Raw genomic sequence first — 12,550 nt, 5'->3', positions numbered from 1 at the left:
TTTTCCTGATTTTTTGTCAATTTCTTGCCAATTTCTGTGCAATTTTTTTACGATTTTTTTGGGATTTTTTTTTTCATTTTTGGGAATTTTTAGGAGATTTTTTGGGATGTATTTTGGGATGTATTTTGGGATTTCTCTCACCTGGGATGAGCAGGTTCCCAAAGCAGCACCGGGGATTTTTTGGGAATTTTTTGTGAATTTTTGTCGATTTTTTGTCAATTTTTGGGCGATTTTTTCAGGATTTTTTTGGGATTTTATTTTAAATTTTGGGGGAATTTCAGGGGATTTTTTGGGGATTTTTTTGAGATTTTTTTTTTGCATTTTTTTGGCGATTTTTTTAGGATTTTTGGGGATTTTTTGGGGAATTTTTTGGGTATTTTTTCGTGATTTTTGTTGCTTTTTTGGGATTTTTTTGGGATTTTTTGGGGATTTTTTTAGGATTTTTTGGGGATTTTTTTCGGATTTTTTGGGGATTTTTTTCGGATTTTTTGGGCATTTTTTGGGGATTTTTTTAGGATTTTAAGAAGATTTTGGGGAGAATTTTTTGGGATTTATGGGCGATTTTTTGGGGATTTTTTTGGGATTTTTTGCGATTTTTTTGGGATTTTTGGGTGATTTTTTTTTGCGATTTTTTTTAATTTTTGAGAAATTTTTGAGGGAATTTTTTTACTATTTTTTTGGATTTTTTTTTTTTTAATTTTTGGGGATTTTTAGGAGATTCTTTGGGGATATTTTGGTTTATATTTTGTGTTTTTCTCTCACCTGGGATGAGCAGGTTCCCAAAGCAGCACCGGGGATTTTTTAGGGAATTTTTTTGTGATTTTTTGTTGATTTTTTGGGGAATTTTCGGAGGATTTTTTGGGGATTTTTTTAGGATTTTTGGGGATTTTTTGGGGATTTTTTTAGGAATTTTTGGGGAATTTTTTTTAGGATTTTTGTGAGGGTTTTTTGGGGGATTTTTTGAGATTTTTTTGAGGGGATTTTTGGGGATTTTTTTGTGATTTTTTTTGCATTTTTTGGGGAATTTTTGGTGATTTTTTTTAGGATTTTTTATGGAATTTTTTTTTAATTTTGTGGGAATTTCAGGGGATTTTTGGGGATTTTTTGGGGAATTTTTTGGGTATTTTTTCGTGATTTTTGTCGCTTTTTTGGGATTTTTTGGGGATTTTTTGGGGATTTCTTTTAGGATTTTTTGGGGATTTTTTGGGGATTTTTTAGGGATTTTTTTAGGACTTTTTGGGAATTTTTTTAGGGTTTTTGGGAGATTTTGGGGAGAATTTTTTGGGATTTTTGGGTGATTTTTTGGGGATTTTTTTGGGATTTTTTGCGATTTTTTTGGGATTTTTGGGTGATTTTTTAGGGATTTTTTATCGATTTTTTGGGCGATTTTTTTAGGATTTTTTTTAATTTTGTTTTTAAATTTTGGGATATTTTTGGTTTATATTTTGGGATGTATTTTGTGTTTTTCTCTCACCTGGGATGAGCAGGTTCCCGAAGCAGTAGCCCGCCGTCCCCGCGATGACGTGCGCTCCCCTCCCCGTGCTCTGAACGTCCCGGATCCGACCCCCGGTGCCCGTGGTGGCTCCGGAGAACGGGGCCACGGCTGGGACAGGGACAGGGAGGGGACATTGGGGACAGTGGGGACAGTGGGGACATTGGGGGGATTGGGGACAGTGAGGACATTGAGGGGACATTGGGGGGATTGGGGACATTGGGGACATTGGGGGGATTGGGGACATTGGGGACATTGGGGACATTGGGGACAGTGGGGGGATTGGGGACATTGGGGACATTGGGGACATTGGGGACAGTGGGGGGGTTGGGGACATCAATGGGGATTGGGGACATTGAGGGGATTGGGGACATTGGGGACGTTGGGGACATTGGGGACATTGGGGGCATTGGGGACATTTGGGGTCACTCCCCTCTGGCCACGCCCACCCCAGCCCCACCCCCCAAATTTCCTCCCTTGAGTCATCGGTGACCCCTGAGTGACCTCTGACCTTTGACCCATGACTGACCCATAGAAAAGTTGTGTGTGTGACCCCAGACCCCAGACTGACCCCTGACCTTTGACCCCTCACTGACCCATGGGGAAGTTGTGTGTGTGACCCCTGAGTGACCCCTGTGTGACTCCTGACCTGTGACTCCTGACCCCAGAGTGACCTTTGACCCCACACTGACTCGTAGGGAAGTTGTGTGTCTGACCTCTGACCCCTGTGTGACCTTTGACCCCTCACCCATAGGGAAGCTGCGTGTCTGACCCCTGACCCCCGAGTGACCCCACAGTGACCTTTCACCCCTCACTGACCCATAGGGAAGCTGTGTGTGTCTGACCCCTGACCCCTGACTGACCCCTGACCTTTGACCCCTGAGCTGTGGGGAGGTTGTGTGTCTGACCCAAAGTGACCCCCGACCCCTGTGTGACCTTTGACCCCCTGACCTGTAGGGAAGTTGAGTGTCTGACCCTGAGTGACCCCTGACCTGTGACCCCTGACCTGTGACCCCTGACCCCAACCTGATCCCCTGACCTCTGACCCCAACCCCTCAATGACCTGTAGGGAAGTTGCGTGTGTGACCCCTGACCCATGACCCCTCAGTGACCCCTGACCCCAGACTGACCCCTGTGTGACCTTTGACCCCAGACTGACCCGTGGGGAAGTTGTGTGTCTGACCCCTGACTGACCCCTGACCCCTTTGTGACCTTTGACCCCTCACCCGTAGGGAAGTTGTGTGTCTGACCCCTGACCCCTGTATTACCCCTGTATGACCTTTGACCCCTGTGTGACCCCTGACCTGTAGGGAAGTTGTGTGTCTGACCCCTGACCCCTCAGTGACCCCAGAGTGACCTTTGACCCCTGACCTGTGGGGAAGTTGTGTATCTGACCCCTGACCCCAGAGTGACCCCTGTATGACCTTTGACCCCAGACTGACCTGTGGGGAAGTTGTGTGTCTGTCCCCTGACCCCTGAATGACCCCTGTGTGACCTTTGACCCCAGACTGACCTGTGGGGAAGTTGTGTGTCTCTGCGGTGAAGGTGACGTGCCGGACGCTCGTTCTCCTCTCCAGGGCGCTCGGCCCGGCCGGGTCCTGCGGCCACAGCGCGGCCACGGGGACACCCCGGATGGCACTGGGGGTGACAGAGAGGTGACAGACCCAAAATCAACAAAATTCACCCCAAAAATCCATCCCACAATGCACCAGGACACCCCGGATGGCACTGGGGGGTGACAGGGGACAGAGACCCAAAATCAACAAAATTCAACCCAAATTCACCTCAAAAATTCATCCCAAACCCACCAGGACACCCCTGATGGCACTGGGGTGACAGGGGACAGAGACCCAAAATCAACAAAATTCACCCCAAAAATTCATCATAAACCCACGGGGACACCCCTGATGGCACTGGCGGGACAAAAATCCCAAAATTATCCAAATTCAACCCAAAAATTCATCCCCAAATCACCCAAAATCCACTGGGACCCCCCTGATGGCACTGAGGGGACAGAGACCCAAAATCAACAAAATTCACCCCAAAATCATCAAAATTCACCCCAAAAATCCAACCCAAAATTACCCAAAATCCACCAAATTCATCCCAAAATCCACCCCAAAAACGACCCAAAAATGACCGAAAATCCACCCCAAAAACCCCAAAAATTCCCAAAATCCACCAAATTCATCCCAAAAAACCCCAAAATCCACCCCAAAACTGAACCAAGATTCCCTAAAATCCACCCCAAAAACGACCCCAAAAAACCCAAAATGACCAAAATTCACCCCAAAAAACCCCAAAATCCACCCCAAAAATGTCCAAAAATTCCCCAAATTTACCCCAAAAATGACCCCAAAATTACCCAAAAGGACGAAAATCCACCCCAAAAATGACCCAAAATCACCCAAATTCACCCCAAAAATGGCCCAAAAATGATCAAAAATCCCACAAATCTACCCCAAAATGAGCAAAATTCACCCCCAAAAAAACCTAAATCCCCCAAATTCATCCCAAAAATGACCCTAAATCCCCCAAATTCATCCCAAAAATCTCCCAAAAAGATTAAAAATTCCCCCAAATCTACTCCAAAAATGACCAAAATGGCCCAAAATCCGCCAAATCCACACCAGAAATTACCTCAAAAAACCAAAATCCCCCAAATTCACCCCAAAAATGATCAAAAATCCCCCAAATCTACCCCAAAATGGTGACATTTCATCCCAAAAATGCCCAAAATCCCCCAAATCCATCCCAAAATACTCCCCAAAAATGACCCAAAATGACCAAAATTCACCTAAAATGCCCCAAAAAACCCCAAAATCCCCCAAATCCACCCCAAAAACCCCAAATTCACCCCAAAAAATGACACAAAATCCCCAAATCTACCAGAAAAATGACCCAAAATCACCCAAATTCACCCCAAAACCGACCCCAAAATGATCCAAAATGCCCAAAATCCACCCCAAAAAAACCAAAATTCCCAAAATCCCCAAACTTACCCCAAAATCTCCCCCAAATTACCCTGAAATCCCCCAAATCCACCCCAAAATTGACCCAAAATCCCCCAAATTCACAAAAAAAATGTAAAAAATCTCCCAAATCTGACCCAAAATGAGCAAAATTCACCCCAAAAAACCAAAATTCCCCCAAATTCATCCCAATAATGACCCCAAATTCACCCAAAATCCCCCAAATCTACCCCAAAATGACAAAAAATCGCCCTCAAAAAACCCTAAAATGACCAAAAATCCACAAAATCCCCCAAATTCACCCGAAAAATGACCCCAAATGACCCAAAATCACCCCCAAAAAACCCCAAATTCTCCCCAAATCCATCCAGAAAATGACCCAAAGCCCCCAAATTCACCCCAAAAATCCCCCCAAAAACCCCAAAATCTCCCAAATTCACCCCAGAAATGACCCCAAATGACAAAAATCCAACCCAAAATGACCAAATTTATCAAAATCTCCAAAATCCCGCTCCCAAAAATGACCCCAAATCACCAAAATCCACCCAAAAGAATCAAAATTCTCCTAATCCCGCCAAATTACCCAAAAATCACCCAAAATCACCGAAATTCAGCCCAAAAATGACCCCAAAAACACCCAAAAAGCCCAAAATCCAACCCAAACAAAAACAAAATTCCAAAAATCCCCAAAATTACCCTGAAATCCCCCAAATCCACCCCAAAATTGACCCAAAATTCCACCAAATTCACCCCAAAAATCCATCCCGAAATGACCCCAAAAATCCAACCCAAAATTACCCAAAATCCAACAAATTCATCCCAAAATCCACCCCCAAAATGACCCCTAAATGACCCAAAAACCCCAACTTCACACCAAAAATTCACCCCAAAATCCCCCAAATCCACCCCCAAAAATGACCCCAAAATTACCCAAAAGGACGAAAATCCATCCCAAAAAAAACCCAAAAATGACCCAAAATCCACCTAAATTCACCCCAAAAATTCACCTAAAATCCACCCAGATGGCACTGAGGGGACAAAAATCCCAAAATTATTCAAACTCAACTCAAAAATCCATCCCACAATCCACCAGGACACCCCGATGGCACTGAGGGGACAAAAATCCCAAAAACATCCAAATTCAGCCCAAAAATGCCCCAAAAATGACTCCAAAATCCCCCAAATTCACCCCAAAATCATCCAAATCCAGCCCTGAAAAATGACCCAAAATCCCCAAAATTCAACCCAAAACCAAACCCAAAATGACCCAAAAATCCAACCCAAAATTACCCAAAATCCACCAAATTAATCCCAAAATCCACCCCAAAAATGACCCCAAAATGACCCAAAATCCACCCCAAAAATGAACCAAGATCCCCTAAAATCCACCCCAAAAATGACCCCAAAATCACTCAAAATGACAAAAATCCAACCCAAAAAAACCCAAAATCACCCAAAATCCACCAAATCCACCCCAAAAATGACCCAAAATGCCCCAAAATGACAAAATCCATCCCAAAAAAAAACCCAAATTGGCCCAAAATCAACCCAAATCCACCCCAAAAATCCATCCCAAATCCACCTCCCAAAAATGACCCAAAATCCCCAAAATTCAACCCAAAAATGCCCCAAAATGACACAAAATTCCCCAAAATTCCCCAAATTCACCCCAAAATGATCCAAAATGCCCAAAATCCAACCCAAAAAAACCCCAAAATTCAAAAAATCCCCCAAATTCACCCCAAAAAACCCCAAAAATGTCCAAAAATTCCCCAAATTTACCACAAAAATGACCCCAAAATTACCCAAAATGACAAAAATTCATCCCAAAAAAACCCAAAATGACCCAAAATCCCCCAAATCCACCCCAAAAATGACCCAAAATAACCAAAATCCACCCCAAAAAAACCCAAAAAATCCCAAAATTCCCCCAAACCCACCCCAAAACCCCAAATCTGCCCCAAAAATGACCCAAAATCCCCCAAATCTGCCCCAAAAATGACCCAAAATCTCCCAAATTCACCCCAAAATCATCCAATTCCACCCCTGAAAAATGACCCAAAATTCCCAAAATTCAACCCAAAAATGACCCAAAATTGCCAAAATCCATCCCAAAAATGACCCAAAATCACTCAATATCAACCCAAAAATGACCCCAAAATTACCAAAAACGCCAAAAATCCACCCCAAAAAAGGCCCAAAATCCCCCAAATTCACCCCAAAAAACCAAAAAAAATCCCAAAATTCCCAAAATCTCCCCAAATTCACCCCAAAAACTCCAAATCTACCCCAGAAAAGACCCAAAATCCCTGAAATTCAACCCAAAAATGACCCCAAAAGGAACCAAAATGACCCAAAATCCACCCCAAATAAACCCAAAATTCCCAAAATCCACCAAATTCACCCCAAAAATGACCCAAAATGGCCAAAATTCACCTAAAAAATGCCCCAAAAAAACCCAAAATCCCCCAAAACTACCCCAAAAATGACCCAAAATCACCCAAAATCACCCAAAAAACCCAAAATCTCCCCAAATCCATCCAGAAAACGATCCAAAACCCACAAATTCACCCCAAAAATCCCCCAAAAAACCCCAAAATCCACCAAAACTACCCCAAAACTGACCCCAAAAAACCTAAATCCCCCAAATTCACCCAAAAATCCACCCCAAAACTGACCCAAAATCCCCCAAATTCACCCCAGAAACGACCCCAAATGACAAAAATCCAACCCAAAAAAACCAGATTCATCAAAATCCCCAAAATCCCCTACCAAAAATGACCCAAAATCACCAAAATCCACCCAAAAGAATTAAAATTCCCCTAATCCCGCCAAATTATCCAAAAATCACCCAAAATCACCGAAATTCAGCCCAAAAATGACCCCAAAAACACCCAAAAAGCCCAAAATCCAACCCAAACAAAAACAAAATTCCAAAAATCCCCAAAATTACCCTGAAATCCCCCAAATCCACCCCAAAATTGACCCAAAATTCCCCCAAATTCAACCCAAAAATCCATCCCGAAATGACCCCAAAAATCCAACCCAAAATTACCCAAAATCCACCAAATTCATCCCAAAATCCACCCCAAAAATGACCCAAAAATGACCGAAAATCCACCCCAAAAAACCCCAAAAATTCCCAAAATCCACCAAATTCATCCCAAAAAACCCCAAAATCCACCCCAAAACTGAACCAAGATTCCCTAAAATCCACCCCAAAAATGACCCCAAAAAACCCAAAATGACCAAAATTCACCCCAAAAAACCCCAAAATCCACCCCAAAAATGTCCAAAAATTCCCCAAATTTACCCCAAAAATGACCCCAAAATTACCCAAAAGGACGAAAATCCATCCCAAAAAAACCCAAAAATGACCCAAAATCCACCCAAATTCACCCCAAAAATTCACCTAAAATCCACCCAGATGGCACAGAGGGGACACAAATCCCAAAATCATCCAAATTCACCCCAAAAATGACCCAAAAAAAGACCAAAAATCCCCAAATTCTACTCAAAAATGACCCCAAATCCACCCCAAAACTGACCCAAAATCCCCCAAATTCACCCCAAAAAAACCCAAAATCTCCCCAAATCCATCCTAAAAATGACCCAAAATTCCAAAATCTGCCAAATCCACCCCAAAAATGACCCAAAACCCCCCAAATTCACCCCAAATATCCCCCAAAACGATCAAAAATTCCCCCAAATCTGCCCTAAAAAATGACCAAAATCTCCCAAATTCACCCCAAAATGACCCAAAATGACCCAAAATGCCCAAAATCCAACCCAAAAAAAACCAAAATTCCAAAAAAACCCCCAAATTCATCCCAAAAAAACCCAAAATCCACCCCAAAAATGTCCAAAAATTCCCCAAAATTCGACCCAAAAATGACCCAAAATTGACAAAATCCACCCCAAAAAAGACCCAAAATCATCCAAGTTCAACCCAAGAATGACCCCGAAATTACCAAAAATGCCAAAAATGCACCCCAAAAAACGCCCAAAATCCCACAAACACCCCAAAAAACCCCAAAAAAAATCCCAAAATTCCCAAAATCTCCCCAAATTCACCCAAAAATAACCAAATTCTCCCCACAAATCAACAAAAATCACCCCAAATCCCCCAAATCTACCCCAAAAATGACCCAAAATAACCAAAATCCACCCCAAAAAAACCCAAAAAATCCCAAAATTCCCCCAAACCCACCCCAAAACCCCAAATCTGCCCCAAAAATGACCCAAAATCCCCCAAATCTGCCCCAAAAATGACCCAAAATCTCCCAAATTCACCCCAAAATCATCCAATTCCACCCCTGAAAAATGACCCAAAATTCCCAAAATTCAAGCCAAAAATGACCCAAAATTGCCAAAAATGCCAAAAATCCACCCCAAAAAAGACCCAAAATCCCCCAAACTCACCCCAAAAAACCAAAAAAAACCCCAAAACTCCCAAAATCCCCAAAATTACCCCGAAAACCCCAAATCCTCCCCAAAATGACCCAAACTCACCCAAATTCACGCCAAAAATGCCCCAAAAATGATCAAAAATCCCACACATCTACCCCAAAAATATTCCAAAATGACCAAAATTTCCCCAAAACCACCCCAAAAACCCCAAATTCATCCCAAAAATGACCCAAAATCCCCAAAATTCAACCCAAAAATGATGCAAAATAAGCAAAAACCACCCCAAAAAAACCAAAATCCCGCAAGTTCACTCCAAAATCCACCCCAAAAAAGACCCAAAATTCCCAAAACTCCCCCCAAAAATGACCCAAAATCCACAAAATCTACCCCAAAATCCCCCAAATTCAACCCCGAAATTACCCCAAAAATGATCAAAAATCCCCCAAATGTACCCCAAAATGACCCCAAAATGACCAAAATTCACCCAAAAAACCAACAAACCCCCAAATTCATCCCAAAAATGGCCCCAAGATGACCCCAAATCCCCCAAATCTACCCCAAAATTACCAAAATCAACACCAAAAAACCCTAAAATTCCCAAAAAACCCCAAATTCGCCCCAAAAACAACCCCAAAAAAACCCAAAATCCGAACCAGAACCCACAAAAAAAATCCCCAGGTGAGTCCTAGGTGTGTCTCTCACCTGTCCCAGGTGTGTCTCACCCATCCCAGGTGTGTCTCTCACCTATCCCAGGTGTGTCTCTCACCTATCCCAGGTGTGTCTCTCACCTATCCCAGGTGTCTCTCACCTGTCCCAGGTGTCTCTCAGGTGTGTCACCTATCCCAGGTGTGTCACCTGTCCCTCACCTATCCCAGGTGTGTCTCACCTGTCCCAGGTGTGTCACTCTCTCTCTCACCTGTCCCAGGTGTGTCTCACCTATCCCAGGTGTGTCTCTCACCTGTCCCAGGTGTGTCACCTGTCCCAGGTGTGTCACTCTCTCTGTCACCTATCCCAGGTGTGTCCCTCTCTCTGTCACCTGTCCCAGGTGTGTCCCTCTCTCTGTCACCTGTCCCAGGTGTGTCCCTCACCTGCTGTTGTCACAGAATTTGATGACGTTGTTGTCACCGGACGTTCTCTGCGTGTCCATCAGCCGCTGGAACAGCGACCCCGGCACCGCGCGGCCATCGATGCTCAGGTGACCCTTGAAGAACCAATGGCGGCTGTGCTCGCTGCGGGGACAGCGTGACGTCATCAGCGCGGGGGTGACGTCATCGGCACGGGGGTGATGTCATCGGCACAGGGGCATTATGGGATTTTAATGGGATTTTATGGGATTTTTTTTAATTTTTTGGGGGGATTTTAATGGAATTTTTATGGGATTTTTAATGGGATTTCTATGAGATTTTTGTGGGATCTTTTTTGGACTTTAACGGGATTTTAATGAGATTTTAATGAGATTTTTATGGGGATTTGAAAGGTATTTTTATGGGATTTTAATGGAATTCTTTTTCTATTTATATGGGGTTTTTATAGGAATTTTTTAGGACATTAAAGGGATTTTATTGAGATTTTTACAGGGTCTTTATGGGATTTTAATGGGATTTTTATTGGATTTTCATCAGATATCAATGAGTTTTTTATTGAGATTTTAATGGGACTTCTATGGGATTTTGGTGGGATTTTTTTGAGATTTTTATGGGACTGTTACGGGATTTTTATGGGACTTTAATGGAATTTTAGTGGGATTTTAATAGGATTTTAATGGGATTTTTACGGGATTTTATGGGATTTTTTTTGATTTTTTATGGGATTTTAATGGGATTTTTATGGGATTGTTACGGGATTTTGATGGGATTTTTATGGGATTTTGATGGGATTTTTGTGGGATTTTTATGGGATTTTGATGGGATTTTTATGGGATTTTTTTAGGTTTTTTCATGGGATTTTTGGTGATTTTAATGGGATTTTTATGGCATCTTTATGGGATTTTTGTCAGATTTTTTTGGAGATTTCTACGGCATTTTTATGGGATTTTTTGGGAATTTTTGGGGGATTTTATTGGGATTTTAATTGGATTTTTATGGGATTTTTTTAGGTTTTTTTATGGGATTTTTATGGGATTTTTATGGGATTTTTAGGAGATTTTTGTGGGATTTTTATGGGATTTTTTTGGTTTTTTTTGTGGGATTTTAATGGGATTTTTATGGGATTTTTGTGGGATTTTAATGGGGTTTTTATGGGGTATTTATTGGATTTTTAAAGGACATTAATGGGACTTTAATGGGATTTTAATGGGATTTTTTTGGCGTTTTAATGGGATTTTAATGGGATTTTTTTGGCATTTTTTTAGATTTTTTCGCAGGATTTTTAGTGTTTGTAATAGAATTTTTATGGGATTTTAATGGGATTTTTATGAGATTTTTGTGGGACTTTGTGGGATTTTTTTTTTTTATTTTTATGGGATTTTAATGGGGTTTTTTGGGATTTTAACGGGATTTTATTACGATTTTAATGGGATTTTTATGGAACTTTTCTGGGATTTTTTTGAGATTTTTATGGGATTTTTATGGGATTTTTCTGGGATTTTTGATTTTTTTAATGGGATTTTTCTGGGATTTTAACAAGATTTTAATAGGATTTTAATGGGATTTTTATGGGATTTTAAAGGGATTTTTGTGGGATTTTTTTAGGTTTTTTCGCAGGAATTTTGGTGTTTTAATGGGATTTTTATGGGTTTTTAATGGGATTTTTATGAGATTTTAAGGGGATTTTTAACGGGATTTTTATGGGACTTTTATGGGATTTTTGTGGGATTATTGATTTTTTAAATGGGATTTTTGTGGGATTTTAATGACATTTTTATTGGATTTTTATAGAATGCTAATGGGATTTTTATGGGATTTTTATGGAGTTAGGTGGAATGTTTTTGAGATTTTTATGGTACTCTTATGGGATTTTATGGGTGTTTTTGTGGATTTTTTGTGGGATTTTTGGTGGTTTTTATGTGATCTTTATGGGCTTTTTGTGGGATTTTAGTGGGATTTTTGTGGGATTTTAATGGATTTTTAAGACATTTTTATGGGATTTTTATGAGATTTTCGTAAGATTTTTATTGGATTTTTATAGGATATTAATGGGATTTTTAATGGGACTTTTATGGGATTTTGGTGGGATTTTTGTGGGATTTTAATGGGATTTTTGTGGTATTTTGTGGGGTTTTTTTGGATTTTTTGTGGGATTATTGGTTATTTTTATGGAATTTTAATGGGATTTTAATGGGATTTTTCTTGGTTTTTTCATGGGATTTTAATGGGATTTTTAATGAGAGTTTTGTTCATTTATATGGGATTTTTTATAGAAATTTTTTAGGGCATTAATAGGATTTTTATCACATTTTTGGGGGGATTTTAATGGGATTTTTCTGGGATTTTTATGGGATTTTTATGAGATATTAATGAGATTTTTATGGGATTTTAATGGGACTTTTATGGGATTTTGGTCGGATTTTTTGAGATTTTTATGGGACTTTTTTTGAGGGTTTTTTGTGGGATTTCTGGTGATTTTTATGGGATTTTTATGGGATTTTAGTGGGATTTTTCGTTTTTTTAACGGGAATTCTGTGGGACTTTAATGGCATTTTCATTGGATTTCTATAGGATATTAATGGGATTTTGGT

The 12,550-nt window shown here is 40.9% G+C and overlaps 1 protein-coding gene across 1 annotated transcript in view; it reads right to left on the bottom strand.

The window, feature by feature from the left end:
- The window catches only part of LOC117011295 (phosphoribosylformylglycinamidine synthase-like), a gene marked incomplete at its 3' end in the record, with an annotated part of 63,329 nt that overhangs the window by 41,991 nt on the left and 8,788 nt on the right, over positions 1 to 12,550 (bottom strand). The window contains exons 4-6 of the mRNA XM_033086664.1: positions 9,963 to 10,103; positions 3,006 to 3,130; positions 1,475 to 1,603 (exon numbers count right to left, since the gene is read on the bottom strand). Coding sequence (XP_032942555.1) covers positions 1,475 to 1,603; positions 3,006 to 3,130; positions 9,963 to 10,103 — 395 coding nt within the window. The remainder of the gene's footprint in view (positions 1 to 1,474; positions 1,604 to 3,005; positions 3,131 to 9,962; positions 10,104 to 12,550) is intronic.

The sequence above is a fragment of the Catharus ustulatus genome, unplaced genomic scaffold, assembly GCF_009819885.2.
Source record: "Catharus ustulatus isolate bCatUst1 unplaced genomic scaffold, bCatUst1.pri.v2 scaffold_105_arrow_ctg1, whole genome shotgun sequence".
NCBI lineage: Eukaryota > Metazoa > Chordata > Aves > Passeriformes > Turdidae > Catharus > Catharus ustulatus.
Note: the sequence above shows the minus strand (reverse complement) of the source record. Positions and strands in the feature narration are given on the sequence as shown.